General features: G+C 33.8%; 2 protein-coding genes across 2 annotated transcripts; one reads left to right on the top strand and one right to left on the bottom strand.

Annotated features, from left to right (window-relative positions):
* Positions 1-13,130: 13,130 nt before the first annotated feature.
* Positions 13,131-13,625, top strand: HELRODRAFT_153549 (hypothetical protein; the record flags this gene model as incomplete). Its single annotated transcript, XM_009032112.1, has 2 exons — positions 13,131-13,239; positions 13,519-13,625. Coding segments are annotated over 2 exons (216 nt in total), but the record flags the coding sequence as incomplete, so codon positions are not given.
* A 2,737-nt stretch (positions 13,626-16,362) lies between these two features.
* On the bottom strand, positions 16,363-20,945 carry HELRODRAFT_189710 (hypothetical protein). The gene is made up of 11 exons (XM_009032111.1): positions 19,621-20,945; positions 19,265-19,444; positions 18,850-19,033; positions 18,452-18,645; positions 18,188-18,297; positions 17,865-18,084; positions 17,627-17,715; positions 17,386-17,526; positions 17,077-17,263; positions 16,532-16,955; positions 16,363-16,492 (listed from the first exon to the last, which is right to left on the bottom strand). Exons 1-10 carry the CDS (start codon positions 20,788-20,790, stop codon positions 16,854-16,856), a joined length of 2,577 nt encoding a protein of 858 aa, XP_009030359.1. The 5' UTR covers positions 20,791-20,945; the 3' UTR covers positions 16,363-16,492; positions 16,532-16,853.
* Between the last annotated feature and the right edge of the window lie 1,572 nt (positions 20,946-22,517).

Raw genomic sequence — 22,517 nt, 5'->3', positions numbered from 1 at the left:
AACATGTTTTCATTACATTAACAACAGCAAATTTACAAATTTAATAGAGAACATTAACAACAACTGCAACATAAAATCAACGACATCAAAACAGTCAAAAACACAACAACGACAACAGCAACAGCAACAACGACGACGACAACAAATAATGACATCAACAAACATCAACAAACATCAACCACAGCATGTAGAAGTATCATTGTAGGAAGCTGTCGAAATGAAATTTCCAATTATTGATAGTATTAGAAACCTTTGCAGTGCTGCTACGCTAGCAAGTTCACGCTAATGTTGCTGATGTTGCTGATGATGTTGCAGTTGCTATTGATGTTGTTGATGTTGTTGTTGTTGATGTTGTCGCTGTTGTTGTTAAATTGTTGATTTTACAATGTACACGTACACACATCCACCAAACATGCACACATACACGGTCATTTCACACACATACACGTGTATACACTCACTTCACGCACGCATACGCACACATACAAATGAACTAGTACTCACACGCACACACGTGCAGAATAGTGTAGGCACAAAAGCGCATACGTCAATAAGATAGCGGCAACTCTACGCATCTCCAATTAAGAACTGCAGCTTAAAGTAGGATGTATGGCAACTTTGGGACTGCTTCCACGTCTGCCTCCTCTTTCACTGTTGCCGCTGTGGCTTCTGCTGCGGCCGCCGTGGCTGCTACTGCTGACGTTTGTATTACAGCGTGTATATTATTACCATATGTGTGTTTATTTTTTGTCTTTCTATCTTTTAAATTTTTCTCTATATTTGTTTCTCTATCTCCATGGCAGTTTAACTTTTTATACACATGCCTCATTCAGATCTCTCCTTCTGGCTTTTATATTTATTTTTAGATGTTCTAAAGTAAGAGCAAATTGTTTTGCTGGTAGGTGGAACAGAATTGAATAAAAAAGTTTCAAATATATTTTCTTGGAATCACAATCCCACACAAAGAACAACGCATAAACGTAATTAACATGGTGATGTTAATTTGATGCCAGTATTTAAGACGCTGCTGTTGCTGATCCTGATGATGATTGCGACATTGAACCACAAAAACAGCAGGAGCCACTTTTGTTTTCAATTTGCCAGCCTCGCTATATTGCAACACACCACAAAACACACGTCACAATTCGCCACACACTAACGCACACACGTCACAATTTACCACAACACACCACACAACACACACACTACAATTTAACACAACAACACACACCACAACGCACACTATAAGGTAACTCAATACACCAAAAACAACAAAGCAAAAAAACTACCAAACAACAAACACGCCACAACTCACACCGCAGAATAAAACATCCCAACACAAAAAACACTACAACACTCAACAATACACGCCACACAACAAACAACATCGCACAAACCACACAAACACACACATTACACAACAAACGCCACAACACACACTTCACTACACAACAAAGTCGTCATCACAGATAACTTCATTATTTCTCGCCGCATGGCTCCGATTCTAAAAAAAATTGACTCCTATGCTATGCGGTAATACGCGCATTTATGAACATTTATATGTATGAGGTACCACCACACACCACCACACACCACAACACGCCACAGAACGCCGTAAAACGCCACAAAACGCCACACTACACACACATATAACAGCATTTTTTGTTTAAAAAATTATAAAGTACATTTACAATTTCACGATAAACGGAAATTAGATTATAAAAAATGCCTAATAATATCCAATAATAGCTACTACTGTTGTTGCTGCTGCTACGTTTACTGCTACTGTTACTAAAATTGCTGCTGCTGCTACTACTACTGCTGCTACTGCTGCTGCTGCTGCTACTACTGCTGCTGCTGCTACTACTGCTGCTGCTACTGCTGCTGCTGCTGCTACTACTACTGCTGTTACTGTTGCTGCTGCTTCTACTACTACTACTGCTAGAAATACTGTAATACGCAAAAAAACAAATCTATTACCATATTTAGTATTGTGTTATTAATTTATTAATATATAACATTTTATAGACCCATAGAAACTTTATATCAGTTTGTGAAATGTTCGCATTTTAGAATTGAAAACTGTAGCTTTACAACGAGCTTCAATTTCGTAATATTTTATATACGTATAACGCGTAGTATCGTGGAAGTATTGTGATAAATTAGCATAATAATTTTGCATTGCTGAAATACTATAACATGGTGACGATGTGAGATTTCAAAAAATTGTAAAAGTGTAAAGTTACACCAATTACAAATCATCGTCGTATGTAGCCTAACTCAAAGTGGGATCTATTTTGTCGCTCAACCGTCTCTGCAACTGCCTAATTCTAAAAACAGACCGAGGGATCGAATGCAAATTAGAGTCATAGAGTGGATTAGTTCTCGTAATCTCTGCATGCGATATCATCTGGGCACCTTGTATCTCCTATCTGTCTATCTGTCTATCTGTCTATCTATCAATCAGTCTAACTATCTGTCTATCTGTCTATTTGTCTATCTATCTATCTGTCTATCTGTCTATTTGTCTGTACGCCTATGTAGTGCAGTTTCTGTAATGTATATCTGCGTATGTATGTGATGTGTATGTATTGTATAAATATTGTATATAATGATGTATGGTATATACAATTTATGTATGTGTGTTTTTATATTGTAGTCTATACACTAGAAATACAATGTTTGTTTTTTAGTTTATTTAATTTAGTATTAAAATTGCTGAAACTAAAACGACCTAACACTTATCAAAATAAAATTACATTATTTTTAAAACCAGCTGACATCAGTGACAGTAGTATCAAAATTACCCAGCAAACATTCTTTATCAAATGACATCAACATTGTCCAGTGTGAGTGACATCAATAGCGAAGTATCACAGACCGACAATGTCATCGTTATAAACATCTGCTAAGTGTAACGTCACAAACGCTGACAAATGTAAAAACATTAACATTATCAGTTACGTCATCGTTGAGCTGGCAAAATGACATCAGCAATGATGATATCAACATTTATGAAATAACATTATCAAAAATGATGTTAAAGTCATCAATAACATTGTTGACGACTTTATTATCAGCAATATTAACCAAATAACCTCAGCTAAAATAACGACAAAAAATTTAATAGATATTAAAAAAACAATTGTTCCACATCTAGACTCTCGAAACATGCAAAAAGCCAGCAGCAAAGACTATAAGTCATATTATTTGCGTGAGTCCACGCACTAAAGCGCAATCGTCAGCGGTAGCCAGTCAAGTTGTGCGCCTCTATTAGCGGGAAATTTCTGCTCTGGGCTCTTCCCGACCAAACGTGTGTGTGTTTATGCTTGTGTGTTTGTCTGTGTGTGTGTTTGTGGGTGGGTGTTTGTTTGTGGCTCGTAGGTGTGCATGTGTACTTATGTGCGTAATTATACATTTACATGAATGTGTTTGTGTGTGCGCATTTTTTAGTATTATAACATGCAGAATGTATGTGTGAGTGTGTGTTCGTCAACGTTTGTTTGTGTAGGATTGAGTAGACTTTTAAATTTTACGTTTTTCTATGCGTTTCTATGAATGTTTTTAAAAGATTGTATGCCCTGAGTTAATCTCAAATGTTCAGTCGGTTTTTCCACTGTTCGCCATGTTTTGGTTATTGTGAAAATTTTGTCATTGTACTTGTTTAACTGTTATTTTTATTCTATAAACATCTAGCAACATACCAGCCAACATACACGACCACCACCACATACAAGGTGCAGAAGCGAGCTTGCAAATAAAAAGATACACACTCCAGTTCAACCATCTGTTGTGCACACTTCACACTCTTCCTTCAAGTATGTGTGTGCGTGCGTGCGTGTGCGTGTGTGTGCACATGTTCACGTGTGTATTTTATGGATGTGTACTGTACTTGCACGTGTGTATGTGTAAATACATGTGTAATTATGTCCATGTATACAAAGGTTCCAGTATCATTTCTCGGTGTAGGTGTAGTGTACCGGCATGTCATTATATAAACACAAACATAAATAAACTGTTGTATATATAATGAGATGTATGTTAACATGTACGTAACGGATAGTTAGTTGGTTGTGGATGCAGATATTAACAAGTCAGGCACACACGCGCCAATGCTGATTTATGTTCACATAACAACACATGTTACGAAATTTTTTGCTTATATTTGACCGTTATGTTTTCGTTTTATCAATTTAAATAATTCTCTTTGAAAAATTTGTGTGAATTTTTATAGAATTGGAGAAAGTTATTTCAAACAAATGCAAATATTATTGCTAGTTGTGAAAAACTCCTCTGGCCACAAATACAAACAGAAAAACAAATAATTAAAAAACATACAAACGAAAGAACAAACAAACGAATGAAAACAAACAGACACAAAAATAGACACCCAAACAAGTTATCAACAAACAAAAGCCAACATGTATGCAACTAAACAAACACACGAGCTAAACCGAAAATGCAAACATACAGCAATCTACACAAACAAGCAAATAAACATACACGTAAACAGACAAACAAATTTACGGTGAAACAAACATACAGACAAACATTCAAACAGAAAAATGTAGGAGACAAAAAAAATTTAAATTGAACGGGTCCATCTGTTTTGAAAACACGTTGCCGGCGAACGACCAACTAAGTTCAAATGTTTACACAATTAGTTCGCCGAGGTGCTGAGATGAATGGTGATGCAGTTGTAATGGATTATATATGTGTATGTGTATGTGTGTGTGTGTCTTTGTCTGTGCAAGTGTGTTTGTACGTGTGTGTGTGTTAAGGTGTGTGCGTGTGTGTTTGTATATGTGTGTGTATGTGTGTTGTTTTTTTGTTGCATGCAGTTATGCATTTTAGTTGTTTTTGGGGTATTTTTAATTTGAAATTTATTTTTCTTTCTGTTATTTGTTGTATTTATTGCTTGGTCTAAAAACATCAGCAATATTATTCATAATAAATTTTTATAACATTTTAGACAATTTTAGAAAAATGACACCATGAACAAAAACTGAAATAAATTGATGTAATTAAATAAAAGTGAAGGTATATACATTATGATTAGTCGCCATTCCAAATTAATAAATTACATCTTACTTTTGAACACAACATTTCACTGTTTAGACGTTTGTAACAGTCAAATCAACATAAAACAGTCATGTCACCAATAAAAATTTGAACTCATTAATAACTAAAATGTCATACAGGAAACCAAACGGTAGAAAACAAGTAAAAAACGAACAGACAAAAACAAATTTTTTTTTGAAAAACAAGAACAGTAACGCCGACAAATACAGCAACGCTGGTGACAACAACAACAACAATAACAACAACAACACCAAAACACAGCAGCAACAACAATTACGACAACGAAAACTACCACAAACACCATAATGATAATAACAACAACAACACCAAAACACAGCAGCAACAACAATTACGACAACGAAAACTACCACAAACACCATAATGATAATAACAACAACAACAACAACAAAATCTACGATGACATCAACAAAATCACAACAACGACCACAATAACATCAACCATGACAACAACAACGTCACATGGTAGTTGGAAGCTAATTAGCCTGTGCACATGTTGAAGTCGATGGATGGATAAAGATGAAGATGGAGTATTGTTGCTTTCCTAGTTATTCTTCACGTCTTTCTTTGCTGCTGATGATGTTGTTGTTGTTGTTGTTGCTTCTGTTGTTGTTGTTGTTGTTGTTGTTGTTGATGTTGTTAACATAGCTAATAACATTGTTAATGTAATTTTTCTTGATGTCATTCTGCCAAACACGTGTATATAACATCAACAAAACACAACAGTTCTAATAAAAAACTCATCATTCATTAACAGAAGGACAGGAACGAAATCAAAAACGAAAAATAACTCATCAATGTCAGAAAAGCAACACACATACACGCACACACACACACACACACACACACACACACAACATACACACTTATACAAACACATACAACAGCACACTGCAGATGATTGACAACGAGGAACTCACAGCCGACATCACCATCACAAAAACACCTGTAATTGAAATGTTGACGGGAAAAAAAACTAAAAATGCATAGGAGAAAAATTTGGTATGTGTGCGTGCTTGCGTTTGCTTATGTGTGTGTATGCTTGTGTATGTGTGTGTGCTTGTGTATGTGTGTGTGCTTGTGTGTGTGTAATATAATAATAAAATTTTATAGAATCTACAATGTTACGATTTTAAAACTTCTTAATCACTTTTCAATTATCCTTTTCCCTAATGAAAAATTTTGAATAGCGTTTGCTCTAATTATATATATGTATGTATATACATACAACTACATTAGCAACAAAATGACATCAACTACAACAACAATTAACGGCATCAACAACAAAATGACAGCAACAATAGCGACAACAACAACGACAACAACACGATGAAAGAGCATGATAGGCGCACATTCGGCTGACTGCCTACTAACAATGCTCATCAAAATAGGAAATTAAGCTCTCCAAGCGGTCGCCTTCTAATTTAATATTTCATTTAAATTGACATTCCCTGTTTTTTCTTTCGTTATATTAAACATTGCAAACTCACCGACAAAAAACGCACACACACACGCACTCACACACACATACGCACACATACACATTCACACACACACACGCACGCACACACACATATAACTTGTTGTTAATAAGTTACAATATACCACGTAAATCACATCCACTTCTCATCAACAACTTGCAAGATTAAAACAAAATAACTAAAAAATGCAAAACGAAGAACATCATATCCAAACAACAGTAAAAATAACAACATAGACATAATAACAAAGACATATAAACGTGACCAGAAAAGTGCAGACGGCCAACCCGATGTGAGCGATATAAGAAGTAATTGATGGACGAGTTTTACGTCACAAGATGGCGTTAGGCGCCAAAGAAGGTGATGGGTCGACCATATTTTATATATCAAGAGTCCTTCTTTCTCCTCCTCTTTGTATCTCTGTCTATCTGTCGGTTTGGGTTTGTTTGTTACTTTGTTTGTCCGTCTGTGTATATAGATGTATGCGTGTGAGTATTTATTTGTTTTATATATAAGTTTGTTGTATTCGTTTGTATTTTTGTATGTTTGTATGTCTGCTTGCGTGCTTAACATTTTTTTATTTGTATGTTTCTCTGTATGAATATTCATAATTGGTTGTTGGTTTTTTTTTGAGTTGCTCATGGTTAAACCTTTTCGATTTCTAAAATAAGTTCCATGTAGTAAGTGGGTGAGCGTTTATAACGGAAAGAAATAAATGATGGAGACATTCAAAATAATGATGAATATTTGTTTAATAACATGCAAGTAGCAATGCTTATAGATAAACATATATATTATTAAGATATAATGTAAAAATGCTGGTGTTTTATCTGTTGCAGTATTTGAAGGAATTTTATTTAATTTTGAAATCACATTCATGTAATGTTGTAAAATTTTCGTTTCGTTCTCGTTTCGTTTTGTTTTCGTTTCCTGTATATTAACATGGAAACTCTTTAAAATGCAGTCTGAAAAAATGAGAAAGAAAGAAGAGAGATACATAAATACACATAAACGTCTTGTAATGGTTGTTTATGGTTACACTTGCTACGCTTGTGTGTACGCGTTTGTGTACGTGTTATACGTGTTCATGTACATGTATGCATATGTGTGCATGTATGTGTATTTTTGTGTGTGCAAATTGTGCATGAATGGTGTGTGAATGTGTATAAGCGTAAGTCCGTGTGTGTTTCATACGCACACGACCACAAATGTATAAACTGATGGTACGTGATGTTGCGGTTTTATAGAGATTTCTGGCTTTTATGGTGTATTTTATGAAGTCTGCAGCGTAGATGTATGCGTCGGTATGAGATGGCGTTTTTGTCGGCGTCTGTATGCATGTATCTATGAGTGTGTATGTATACGTTTATATGTATGCTTGTGTATGTATGCTTGTGTATGTATGCTTGTGTATGTATGCTTGTGTATGTATGCGTATGTATGTATGCGTCTGTATGTATGCGTGTGTGTATATATGTGTTTGGAGTTTTTATCAAATCAGAAAAATCAGTTTCGAATAAGTTAAAATGCCACGAACATCAAAATTCCGCTTCGATCATTCATGATATTTGAAGTGACGTTTTCAGCTGTACATGCAATTATAAAATAATTTTAAAATTTTTAGATGCAAATATGGAAATGGATCTGGTTTAATTTTGCTGTTTCTACTCTTAACTTGAAAACTGCAAGCGATTTCCTATATAACGAGCAGGACAAACATCCAAGCGATCGTCATATATTTAAGAAATTTATCTTTTGAGTCAATAGGGATATTTTCACTACCATCCCAAAAACCTTTGCATGTAACTGCAACATAAAAAAAGACTACCAACAAGAGCGGGAATGGAACTTTAAAATGATTTGCGTTTGCTAGTTTGAATAAACTTTTTTTCGACTAATGAGACAATAAACCAAAGAAAAATCGCCAAATTTTTTAGAAATCAAATTCAACTTGACACTAAAATAAAACAAATTGGGAGTTTTTAAAAATAGTTAAGAAGTCTCCACAAAAAATTACAAATCCCAACTATTTGGTTATGGGTTTTTTACAATGAAATATAACATTTATTATGAACGTTGATTCAGAAATAATAATTTAAAAAAAAAATTAATAAAATTTAATATTAACAATTTGATGTTTAAATAAACAAGGTTATTTTCTCAACAAGATATAACCGGTTTAGCAAATAAAAATTGAAAAAGAAACCTAACAATTGGGCATTTCGTATTCAATAGCGACATAGCATGTTTGTCTGCAGTGTACTTTTCAATCAACAATATAACAGGCTTATACTTGAATAAATATTTGAATGAAGATACGAAGACATTTTTATAATTCATTCATTCGTTCGTTTGTTCGTTCGTTCGTTCGTTCGTTCTTTCATTCATTCATTCATTCATTCATTCATTCATTCATTCATTCATTCATTCATTCATTCATTCATTCATTCATTCATTCATTCATTCATTCATTCATTCATTCATTCGTTCACTCATTTTCATCTATTTTCAGCTTGGTGGTTATATAGTGAATAATGGATATTGACTTTGATATTTTCGTCGTAGTCTTCGCCATTATTACTTTTCTTTGTTTATCTTGTTGTTGTTTCATTTCTTTGTCTCATAGATTTTTGTTTATTTTTTTTCAAATGTCTGATTTGGTTATTTTTAGCACTCATTCATTCATTTGTTCATCAACAAAAAAAAATCAAAAAATCAAATAAAAATAGAAAAGAGAGAGAGAAAAAGAGAGAGAAAGAAAAAAAAAGAAGAGAGAGAGAGAAAAAAAAAAGAAAAAATTACAGAAAGAGAGAAAGAAACATGGAGAAACAGAGTGTAAAGTGTTCGATTTAGATGGCTATGTATTATTCATTTGCCATAAATTTTAAAAGCTTGCCATTGTCAGTAACTACCATTGCTTAAAATTTCCATTCATCGGCCATATTTTAATTTTCAATTGAAAATCAACGAATAAGTTATTGTTGTTAGTTTATTGATACTTTAAATAATACTTATTCTACTAGACTAATTCTATTTGTATCGGCGCTGTTACTATCGCTATTACTGTTACTACTGAAGCTACTTCTACCACTACTTCTATTACTACAGCTAGAAACAAAACACATTTTTTAAGTTGAAATAATTCAAAACCTTTGTGGAATGCTATAAAATTTACACAGGTGAGCAGCTAACTAAATGTTCAAATGCAACTGATCAGAATAAAATTGTACTAGGCACCATGCAAACATTCACGTACCATGTAAACGCCACCAATGCCATTTCCGTATTAATCTGACCAAATAATGAAATGTTGAACAAACAAAATATTAATTCTATGTCGCAATTTGAAAGTTTATTTTTCTGTAAACATCATTTTTTGCACTTCAAATAATTTCTGCTCTTTTAATACTGATTAATTTAAGCTTTCACACAAAAAATGTGCACAAATTGAAAAACACATATCAATGAACAATATTTCTCAACATCAAACACGCAAAAATTCAAACTTTCACAAGCAGAAGCAAATACAAATAAATTCACACAAATAGACATAAAATCAAACTCTAACCAACCCACAACATAATATTTTCAAAACACACCTACAATACTCAAACAAACGCATGCACACCCATCCACAAAAACATTCACACACATACAAACGCAAACATACATACATACATACATATATACAAACATACATACCTACATGCATATACAAACTACTCAAACAACATTTTTGAATGTTTTTGATAACATTTACGTCACGACCATCTAGTGTACAGTGTTTTTTTGTAATACTAAGCACTAACAATAAGCTTTTGTAGGTGTTCGAACTAAACGAATACAACAAATAAATGAAAGATTATCAAGGTGTTATTGATGTCGCAATGGATGTGCAACACGTGCACGTATAAATACACACATACATACACACATACACAAACACTTGACAATCTGTTATATAAGTGCTTTTATAATAATTATACATATATATATATATATATATATATATATATATGTGTGTGTGTGTGAGTGTGTGTGTGTGTACGTGTTTGTGTATATGTGTGTGTTTGTGCTTGTGTGTGTAAGCAGTATTTGTGCCTTTAATAACAGAGCAACTATTGTTTTGTTTAGGAACTTTCACGTAAGCTGTCTATAGAGAAGCAATAATAAAATTTCAACAGAAGTAAACTGCAGAACTCACGAGCGAATTCACATACATAATTTATTTTTTTCTAGGCTTGTTTAAATCACATTCAAATCATATGTAATTTTTAATATACACACACACACACATACACAAATATATATACACATTTGTGTATTTATATATATTCTAACTATATATTTTATATCAGGTAATAATGGTTAGCAAACTAACGGTAAGAACAACACCAACATTATCACGATATTCAGTTGAAGAAGAGAAAAATCCTATTATAATATAAATAATGTTATACTATATAAATTTGGTAAAATCAAAAGAAAATGGCGACGATGACATCGTCGAGATTCTGAGCACGTGGTGCAAGATGGCTGAAGAGAAAAATTGGGATGAAGCTGTGAAGATGGATAAGATGAGGAAGCTGATAACTTGCCTGACGTCAGAGATGACGAGGATGAAGAAGAGGTATGATGACAGTAAATCAACACAATCGTCATCGTCGCCGTTATCATTGTTGTCGTCATCTTCATCATCTCCATCGCTAGCAACAACATTTTCGTCATCAGTGACGTCACCAACGACGGCGACTGAATCATCGCTATCGTTGAAACTTCCCCTAACAGTAGCCATGTCGTCTCCGTATTCTTCTGCTCCATCTTCGCCAGACGTACTCGAAAATCATGATCCGGATAATCTTGCCGGAAACAGAATTCAAGTTATTGATTTCGAGCCTAAATTGAACTTCAAAAAAACTGATAAAAAGAAAAATTATAAACAGTACGTCAGTTGTGACAGTAACAAAAACGTGAACATTATTAACGCTAACAGCAATAGGAGTAACTCTAACTATAAAAGTAACAGATTCTCTTACAGTAGTAACAACAACAACAACAAATTTGAGAGTTTCGTTAGCAGATACACCGACAACAACGTTAGAAACGTTGGCGATAACTACAAAAACAACAACAACAATTTCAAAACAAACAATGACATTAATATCTGCAACAACAATTTATGCAACAAAAAAGTCGTTAAACTGAATTTAAATTTCAAAAATGGTAAAAGTCCAAATAAAAAAATTAAAACTGACTCTGGAAATACAGCCGACGCAAAAATGATCAACATTTTCGAAAGTAACCAACACAACGACAACAACAACAAAAACAACAACAACAATTATATCAACATAAAACCAAAAACTCTTAATGACACTAACATTAACTATCTAAATACCATAACAAACGACAACAACAAGAACAACAAAGGTATAAACGAAAGTGACACGAGTAGCTATACTGGCAATAACACCAACAACAACAACAACAACCACAACTGCAACCATAACAACAATAACAATTATAATTACATTGATAACAATAACAACTGCACAACCGCTTCCAACAATGATGATAATTTCCAAATCGATAGACAACCTATTCCTTCGACTATCTCAAACGAAACTGCAGATGATCACCACCCATCAACACTAGGTAATATGGACAAAAGCCTCACCACAGATGCACAAAAAAACTTGAAAAAAAAGAAAAACAAAAACGAAAAAACGATCAAAACGAGTAAAAAAAATACAAAAATTTTTGGTGACAATCATTCAGAAACTGTTGCTAGCAAAAGCGCTGAGTCAATATCTCTAATTAGCGCCGCCAAAATCAAACACGTCTATGATGAAGTTATCAACTGTGAGAATGACTTTAAAGGTTTGGTTTTGAATTTTTGATTTAATTTTATAAACTTAATAATAGTGTGGAGTAATTAATTTTTTTAAATAATTTTGCGACAATGGTTATCTGTTGTCTCGAGATGTAATGAAATTTAATCTGTAATTTTGTTTCTAAATTTTGTACCCAAGACAATCATCAATATTCAAATTAAATGTATTTAGCATGAAACATTGCATGCTGTGTTTAATAACAAAAATCTAACATGGCCTTTAAAGAATGTTTCTATTAATCTCACAAAGATATTTCATTCAGTCATTCACTTATCCATTTCTTCATTTTGATCACTTACTAATTGGTCCTCTGTCACTCTCTCATTCATTTATCTATTAACATCGTTCAAACTAACACAAAAAATAAGCAAAATGATTTTTATCTTTTTAGCACTTTTATTGTTTTTGCAACATTCTCCAATATTTCAAAAGTGGATTTATGATTTGGACAAAAATAAAAAGTTTCTTTTACTAAACCCGATAAATGAAACAAAATTATCAACAGAGCATCAACCATAACCACACTCACCGCCACCACCACAACAACAACAACGCAGAACTCTTCCACAAATTCTATCCTTCCGAGATGCAATCCGATCTTTCCAGTGACGTCATTTCCGACGAGGTCCAGCAGATATCTCCGACCATCGTGGAGCACGTGAAGAGGCCGATGAATGCGTTTATGATCTGGGCTAAGCAGGAAAGAAAGAGAATTCTCAACATGTGCCCCGAAATGCATAACTCCAATGTCTCAAAAATTCTAGGTTGGTATTTAGCGATGAGTAAAATGTTGTTGTAGTTGTTAAGATGATTGGCATTGGGGTTGCTGTCACTGGAATCGAATGCGAAGTGATCTCGCGTCTATCGTGTGAAATGTAGATTCACATGTGTTTGTATCATGTACGAAATGTGCTTCTTGTTGATAGCACCAAAATTATAGAAAAAAGAAGATATATATTATCATCTTGTGTTGCATTACTAAAATATTTTTTCAGCATCATCACCAACGTCATTTTTGTCGCCGTCATCATCATCATCATCAGGAATGAAATGGAAGCGCATGTCGCTGGATGATAAGCAGCCTTACTTCGCGGAGCAGATGAGATTGAACAGGGTGCACATGGAAAGTCATCCCGGATACAAATACAAGTAACATGGCCGGCGTGGTGGCTTAATGGTTAAGGTGCTTGCCACTGCTGATGCAGTGACCTTGTTTGAACGCAAAGAGATCTCCGCCTATCACATGTCTTGTGTCTTATGCGTTGATTCACACGGTTCTAAAAACGTCCTAGTTTGCGGACTGTCTAACAGTTTTGAAATATTTTACATTTATTTCATCAGTAATATTGATACAATTTGTTCTCAACAATTCAAGTTATCAATCATCAAGATGTTGTTACAAATGTTACATGCAACGATTACAGACCGAAGCATAAAAGGATGGTGTTAGTTGGCGATAAGAAGATGCGTTTTTCGGAATACAAACAACTCCTGGAGAAAGAAAGATTGGAACAAAAAATTAAGGAGCAGCAACAACTGCAAGATGAACATCTGCTACAACAAACACAAAAACCTCAGCATCAACAACAACCGCAACAACAACAACCACAACAACAACAACCTCAGCATCAACAACAACCTCAAAAGCAACAATTTCAAAACCATGAATTTTGTGACTTAGAAAACTATTATCAAGAGCAGCGTCAACTGCATCTTCAAAAGTCACAGCAGCAACAGCAGCAACAACAGCAACCACAGAGATTAGATTTGTACAGACCACCTCAACAAATGATGAACATGCTCCCACCACCATTGGAGCTGCAAAAATTCAATCAATATTTTTTTAAGCAAAATTTTGTTGAGCCAACGAATTCAATTTATTATAAAACGTACCGTGCAAACGTTAATCGCGATGCATTTCTGGGAAACTCCCACACACCTCAAAACATCTTCCATCAAAACTATCAACAACATCTAAAACAAACCCTAAAACAAAACTCGTCAACGATTCACCACAGAAGCAACAACGGCCACTGCAACGATTGCAACAATCAAGACGACGACAACGTGAATGTTGACATCAATGATAACAGTCACAACGACGACGAAGTTTCAAATATAAACACGACGGCAGATGAATATAACCCCGACCAGGTGCCTTTGGATTTGTCGTCAGCTTATGGAAAGGTGCTGACAGTGCAGAAGAAAAAGCACAAGCATCCAAAAAATCTTCATTTCTGTCAGCAGCAGCAGCTCAGCCTAAAGCCAATTTCGTCAAATCAGTTTTCGAAATCACCGGACAATAATTATTACTTCAATGAAGTTACTTATCAGCCTCTAGGTGCAAATAATAATATTAAAGAAAATTGGGAAGATGATGATAACGAAGATGAAATAATGAGTAATAATAATAATAACATAAATGATGATGGTGTTGAAGATGTTAGTGACAGTGATGAGAGAGTTCAGCGCAATCTACACAACCAGCAAAACCGAAACTTACAAAATATCATAAACAACAAACTGTCACAAAATGTCCTCAACATACGGCAGACAATTTTTCATCAACTTCAAAGTCAACAACATCAACAACATCAACAACAGCATCAACAGCAACATCAACAACAACAACAACAACAGCAACAACATCAGCAATAGCATCAACAGCAGCAGCAACAACAACAAATACTTTTATTACAGCAATTTTGAAGCCGAGAACATCATCCACTTTAGTCTGAACGAGAACCACAAGAAGCCACTGGTCAAGAAAGTTATCTAAATCACGAACTGCAAAAAAAAATATTTCGACTGCGTTAACTCGGAAAATTCATCAATCACCATCGAGAAGTAACTGATCACCACCAACCGACCGCCCAACAAATTGAATGAATTATTTGATATGTTTTTTCCTCTTATTTGTTTGTAATCACAAAAAACCAACGCGAATCAACTTGATTCTTAACTCAGTTCAATTCTTACTAACAACTTCAATAAATCTTGGAAAGCATTTTCAAAACTTTAAAAAACCTCTATGTTTACATTAAAATAATAATATTTTACAAATTTACAAGATTTATTTACTGGTTCAATTACTTTTTATTTATTTTATGATATGATAAATTATATATAACAATTATAATGGCATTTTATTCTTTTTTTTAACACCGTGACTACTTATTGAAAAAAATATTATTGCCAAATATGCATCTGTATAACAAAGGTTATGTTCATAAGGCATATAAATAAATACATGTTTTATATGTATATAATGCATGATAATCGGTTAAAATTTGAAATTTAAAAACATTTCTCATAAATACTACACCGAAATTAATTCTTTTTTAAAAATGTATTCTTAATTACAAGTATTAAGTAAATAGTTTTTTGCCCAAAGCGAGTTTAATATACCTATTTTAAATTTAATACAAATTTTAACGCACGCCTATTGGCGGTTGTTTCACACTTCATTTTTTTTTCATTTATTTTATAAAGATAATTTAATTTTTATACATATTTTATATTTTTGTTTTAATTCAAACCAATTTTTGTTTTTACATTGTAATAATTTTCATTGAACTGTTGTCTTTTTTTATTCAGTAACCAACCGATGTATGTATTTCTACATTTGCCAATTTTTTTAAATTTGTAACTACAACTAACCAACTTGGCTTGAAAATATTTATTTTTTACATTAGCTGCTTAGCTTTTTTAATCATGATTTGGCTGAAATAAGATTTGTCTTGAAAGAATTCAGTTACTTTGCTACGATTTTTTTTATTAATTTTATTCTACATTTTTTCTCGACAGGAAGAAACGAATTGTTTTGTTTCTTTACCATTTTTTGTTTGTTTTTTATTTTTATGAGCACTAAGTTACAAAGTTCAAACTGTTTTGAGATGTTTTATTTTGAAATATAATGAGAGGACGACTTCAATTTGAAAAAAAAATGGTTTGTACACAACATAGCTGTTGAATCGATCGAAAGACAAATTTTCAAAAGCACATTCAGGTTGAGAGAGAGAGAGAGAAAGAGAGAGAGAGAGAGAGAGAGAGAGAGAGAGAGAGAGAGAAAGAGAGAGAGAGAGAGAGAGTAATGAATGATAATTCAAATTTAAACATTTAAGAAAGAAACATGCAAATCATAGTTTGTGTTCAGTAATAAACAAAACTAATGACATATGATTTAAATCACCTTGTTAAAAAAATTAAACGGTGAAACAACACGACACGAATGTCCGCACACACAAGACGACACTAAAGTTGAAATATACTTCACGTAAATGGAAATTTAATTTTTGTTTAAATTTAAACAAACGAACACATCCAAAAGCGAACAGTTAAATAATTATTAATTATTAAAAATAGTTGTATAAAAAGATTAGCAATCGGATAATCTGACGTTGTGAACTGACTTGTATTCATTTTCGGGTGACGTCAGAGATGGTGGAGATTTGTCGCGTGGTGGCGTGAAACGAATTTGCTGAAATTTTGTAATCAAAATAATTTAATTTTTAAATTGGTTTTTCAAAAAAATTTTGGCAAAACTTTGATTAACGATGTGTAAAAATGTTTATTTAATATTGAAACTAGCAGTCGCAAACCTTAGGTACACCACTTTTTTTTGGTTGTTCTTCTCCCATCTTGGACCACATAGCTCTCAGATTTCTTGTTTTCGATGCCGACACCATTTCCGGTTCTATGTCCTCCTCTCTGAAAACATCCTTCCTCACTTCCGGTTTGTTCTCGTACACGCCTGAGTCACTGGCTCTTTCTTTCTCCAGCAGCTTGCTTCATGAAAACAAATCAAGTTTATTGTAAACTCGATTAACTTTTTCACGTAATTTTTTATATTTTTATAATTGAAGTTTAATTTCTTTGGTAAAACATTAAAAAAAAACATTGTTTAGGACCTGGGCTGGTGGAAATATGACTTGTCAGGCATGGACAACTGCGCACCAACAACATCCTGCCTCTTCCATTTGCCCACGAGGTCAGAGGTCAGCCCTTGGCGGAGAGATGAGAGAATTACTTGATCGGAATCAACGTCGCATCTGATGAATTATGAAATTAAAAAATTTTTGTAAAATTGAATGGTTATTAAAACTATAAAAAAAAATAGTTCAGACAATTAGTTGTGTGAGTGAACCAAACCTGACGATGTCTGGATGAGGGCAAGCTGGAACATTCTCGTGAACTCCTGGACCTTCAGCCAGTTCCAAGACTGGAGGACTCTTCGGAGACTACAGTGTTTCAAATTTTTAAGCTTCTACAATTTCTAAATACAATATTTAAATTCTTTATACAAATATTAAATCAATCAAACAACTTTAACAAAAAGGAAAATATCAAATGAAAAAGTTGCGATTAATTTATCAGCCCGTTTTTAAACCTTGGGATTCCAAAATTCTGAATCTTTGAATCGTTCCGACATGAGCTTTGCAACACCTTCCTTAGTTACGACCTCCTGTACCATCTCTCCGCTTCTTACCACGTCATCTCTAACCACTGTTGGCGTGTTCTCAAACACTCCAGCGTTCTTACTTGTTGCTAATTCCGTCTCCATATTGAAGAAATCTTTCGGTTGAAACTTGTCATCCATTGATATCCATCTTATTTTTTGATATAATCGAAAAGTGTTTGTATTTATCAAAACAATAATTTATTTTCGTAAATTTTACAAATTTTTATAAATTTTTTTTAATCGAAGCTTACTTGTTTGCCAAAACTTTTGCTTTCCCACGTTCAATGCTGTCAACTTCAAATTTGGAAAGATCTTGTTCTCTTGCAACGTTCTCCAAGACAATCGGATCGTTTTCCAGCACCTCAAAGCAATTATTTCAAATATTTGATGGCTCATTTTATTATCTAAACATAATAAAAAATGTAAAATAAAAATAAAAAAACAATACCTGAGATAAAAATTAAAACAATTGAATGATATTTAAGATGACCATCCTTTCATGGCCATTCACTCACAGAGGCTGTTTTGCCATCAGGTCCAGGAATTAAAACAGGATTATCGCGAGCAAATATTTCTCGATCCTTGTAGTTAGTCCAGTAAGATTTCAAGTTGTTGGTCAGTCCACGTTTCAACAATTCGTTCTCGTCTGCCTGTGGATCCTCTTCTCTCAAAACGTCCCTTCGTATTTCTGGCTCGTTCTCAACTACACCTTCAATTTTCGTGCAGGTTTGATGTGTTGTTTGATACTGGCGTTTTACAATACAGTTTTTTATATTTTTACGAGAAAATTATTAAATGTTATCCTCAAAATTAAATTATTAGATAAATGAAAAAAATCTATTCGTTTGAGAAATTCGTTATTGTAGTGTTAAATTTACAATTTTCTAACAACATTCAACGAAGAACTGCTCACTTTTCTCGCCCTCTCTCTCCACCAGCTTGATCGGCTTGTTCTCCTTAACGAATTCATTCTTCATGCTCATCCATTGCTGCTTCAGGGCTTTTGTTTGCCCTTCCTGGGGCAAGATGGTCTCCTGTTCTGATTGGTCCTGCTCTCTGGTGACGTCAGTGCGCACGGTCGGGGCATTTTCTATAATCTGCAATTCAAAGTTTTCGTTGTAGTTTTTAGTGTCGGCAAAAATAAGTAATAATTATAACGATTATTATTTGTATTGTAATTAAATTATATTTTACTATAATAAATATAACTCGTAAATTAATAAATTATTACAATTTACAGATCATTTTTATTATATGGCAATTAGTTAATAGCGATAAATTAATTCTTAAACGTTGAATTGAACTACGAAAAAAGAAGTGACTCTAACCTTTCCTTCGTCTTCAGCCAGTTTAACAGGAGCTCTCTTTATCACGAATTCACTTTTACTTTTCTCTAAATAATCATCTAGTTTGCTTCTCGTCGAAACATTTTTTAGTTCTTCTTCCGGTACAATGACGTCATCCGACCTAACGACACCCTCCAATCTGATTGGCTCATTTTCAAAAACCTTGTATGCGTTTGAAATTGAATTTAAGGAACTGTGAACGGAATAAACTTTAACTTGTAACTAAATAGAAACAGCAATAGACCACAAATTTCACAAACGACCGAAATTAGAAATAAACAAATCCGTAGTTGCAAATTAACTTAATTCTAAACAGAAGTGACTAAAAAAGAACTTACACCGGAGCCAGGAGTCCTGCCTTCGAAATCAACATCCGGAAGAGTTTTTTGAACGTTGCGACTTTCAGCCAGCTTTCCCGACTCGAAAAGTTGTTTCATGACCTTGGCAGTGTCTGGGGCTTGAACTTTTTCGACGGGTTCACCCCTGTTCACTGGTTCATTGTGCAGTTTCTCGTGTCCTTCTTGCTGAAGGTGGAGTTGGAGGTTTGGCTTCGGAGATATTGGAGATGGCGGTTTAGGTTGGATTGCTGTTGTTTGAGTTTCAAGCTGTTGTGGCAGTGGGGGGGATGGTAGCGGCAGCTGCTGCTGCGGCTGCGGCTGGTGCTGTTGATTTTGTAGTATTTGTTGATGAATTTCCTGGGTTCGTTCATGTTGCTGTTCATGTTGTTGTTCATGTTGTTGTTCGTGTTGTTGTTCATGTTGTGGTTCGTGTTCATGCTCTTGTTCATGTTCATGTTCATGTTCTTGGTGCTGTTGTTGTTGTTGTTGAAAATATTCATCAACTTGTTGTTGGTAGGATTGGTCATGTAGTTGTTCCTCTTCGTGTTGTTGTTGTTGTTGGAAGTAATATTGTTGTTCAAGTTCTGCTTGCTGATGTAGTTGCTGGTTATGCGGTTGTTCTAAATATTCATCAGGTTTCTGTGCGAGTTCTTCGTGTTGATATTGTTGATCTTGAAAGTATTCTTGTGGCTGTAGCTCGTTGTTTTCATGTTGGTATTGTTCTTCTTGAAAGTATTCCTGTGGTTGATGTTTGCGGTCCTCTTCAAGTTGGTATTGTTCTTGAAAATATTCTTGCGGCTGTTGTTGCTCGTCTTGAAAACATTCCAAAAGTTGATTATTTTCTTCGTGATGTAGTTGTTGTTGTTGGAAATATTCTAGAGGTTGTTCATTTTGTTGCTGGTAGAATTCGTGCTGTTGGTAATATTCCAAATTTTGTTGTGGTGGTTGGAGGTCAAGCAGATTCTGCGGTTGCGCTTCTTGTGAAATGCTTCCGACGTTTGTAGCCCCTTCGGGTACGAATTCAAAGTTTTGAATGCCACTACTTTCAATGTGGTGGCTGTCGCCATTGTTGCTGATACCGTTGTTCATTATTAAGTGGTTGTTGTTGTTGGCGTTTTTGCTGGCGTCGTTAGCAAAATTGTTAGTATCTGAAAGCTCCAGTTCACGCATTTTTTTCAAATTTTAAATGTGATTCCAATAAAAAAAAGTTCTTTAACCACTTGTAACGATACCTTTTTGCGTTTAATTGGTAAATTTATAAACACTTCACTTCATTCAACAACAAAAATTTACAAGTTAAATGTAAGACAACTACCGGTGAATTTTCTAAACTGTGCCAAGATGGTGCGCAAGCGAAATTTTATATATATATATATATATATATATATATATTATATATATATATATATATATATATATATATATATAAATCACTGATTTTCTAATAATATATATATAAATGTATATATATATGTGCATATACAATTATATATATATATATATATATATATATATATATATATATATTGCAGGGTTATAATATTATGTGTGAATATATATTAGAATGTATGTAAGCACACGTTCATCTATTTTTTGAAATCTTATTCCGTACACGCATAACCGAGCATCATTCAATTATTACTCTTAAAATGGACGGACGAATGATTATAAGTGAATGATGATAAAGATGATAACAATGGTGCAGTAATTAATAATGACACGCTTAATAATGGTGATGATGATATATAACATTAATGATGATGATAACATTGATGATGATGACGAAGACGACGATGATGATGTTAGTAGATTTTACAAGCTAAACCATTTTGGAGAAAGAAAAGTTTTTTGATGACGAATATTACAGTGACGATGAAGACGACGATTATTCTAAACCAACTTCATCATCATCATCATCTCCTCTCTGATTGTAATCATCATCGTCATCGTCTTTTTCATATACATTAATGTTACCATTTATTTTATCATGACTATTTACTAGTGACCATAAAACCACCAACATCATCTTCATCGCGTTATCATTATCACTAACATTGTGATAGTAATCACTTTAGACCATGCTGACGATAATGTTGCTGATGATAATAACGATTATGATGATGACGAGATGATGATGATGATGATGACGATGATGGTGGAAGAGGAGAAGATGAAGATGATTAACAATGAACATCACGGTTGCTGCAGCTGATATTTCCTTACTCATCAACATAATTAATTCGCCATCCTTGCTTGCTCAGAACTTTGTAGAAGGCTGGCGAAGATGAACGTGTTTTATCTTATCGTGGATGGGAAGATATATATCTGTGTTACTTATCTCTCTCTCTCTCTCTCTCTCTCTCTCTCTCTCTTTTCTCTCTCTTTCTCTCTCTCTTTCTCTCTCTCTCTCTTTCTATTTTTTCCTTCTTTTTTTCTCTCTCTCTTTCATTCTATGGTTTTGTATCTGTGTGGATGTATCTATCACGGAATATACAAACTTTTTACATTTATTATTTTTCTTGTTTTCTTATGATTATATAATTATCACGAAAATATTTTGCGTGAATCAAACGAAAATATAAATCGGAGTACATTTGATTGTGTGATGAAGTGTGTGCGTGTTTGTGTGTGTGTGCGTGTAAGCGTGTGTGTGTGTGTGTGTTTATGTGTGTGTGTGTTTCTGACCATTAGTCATCTGTCTGTTTTGTTGGTTTGGAATGTGTGTTCGTGAATTTTAAATCGCACTGTTCTGTATCGAATCGTATATCTTCACGTTTATTAGTTAATGCTGTTTCTGAGATTTTTTCTATGCATTAATATTTTTCTAATGAATGGCTGAATATGTTTTGGTTTATTTTATTTGTGTGTATGCGTGTGTCTGTCTGTGTGTGTGTGTG

The sequence above is a fragment of the Helobdella robusta genome (assembly GCF_000326865.2).
Source record: "Helobdella robusta unplaced genomic scaffold HELROscaffold_8, whole genome shotgun sequence".
In the NCBI taxonomy this organism is placed as follows: domain Eukaryota; kingdom Metazoa; phylum Annelida; class Clitellata; order Rhynchobdellida; family Glossiphoniidae; genus Helobdella; species Helobdella robusta.
This window is presented reverse-complemented; position numbering and strand designations above follow the sequence as displayed.

What these genes read in the sequence shown, in the direction of transcription:
- HELRODRAFT_189710 (XM_009032111.1), bottom strand. Translation starts at nt 20,790, where the DNA reads ATGCGTGAACTGGAGCTTTCAGATACTAACAATTTTGCTAACGACGCC. An exon ending in CTGATGGCAAAACAGCCTCT is followed by an intron (nt 18,298 to 18,451) that starts GTGAGTGAATGG and finishes AATTGCTTTGAG; the next exon opens with GTGCTGGAAAACGATCCGAT. An exon ending in CAGAATTTTGGAATCCCAAG is followed by an intron (nt 17,716 to 17,864) that starts GTTTAAAAACGG and finishes GAAACACTGTAG; the next exon opens with TCTCCGAAGAGTCCTCCAGT.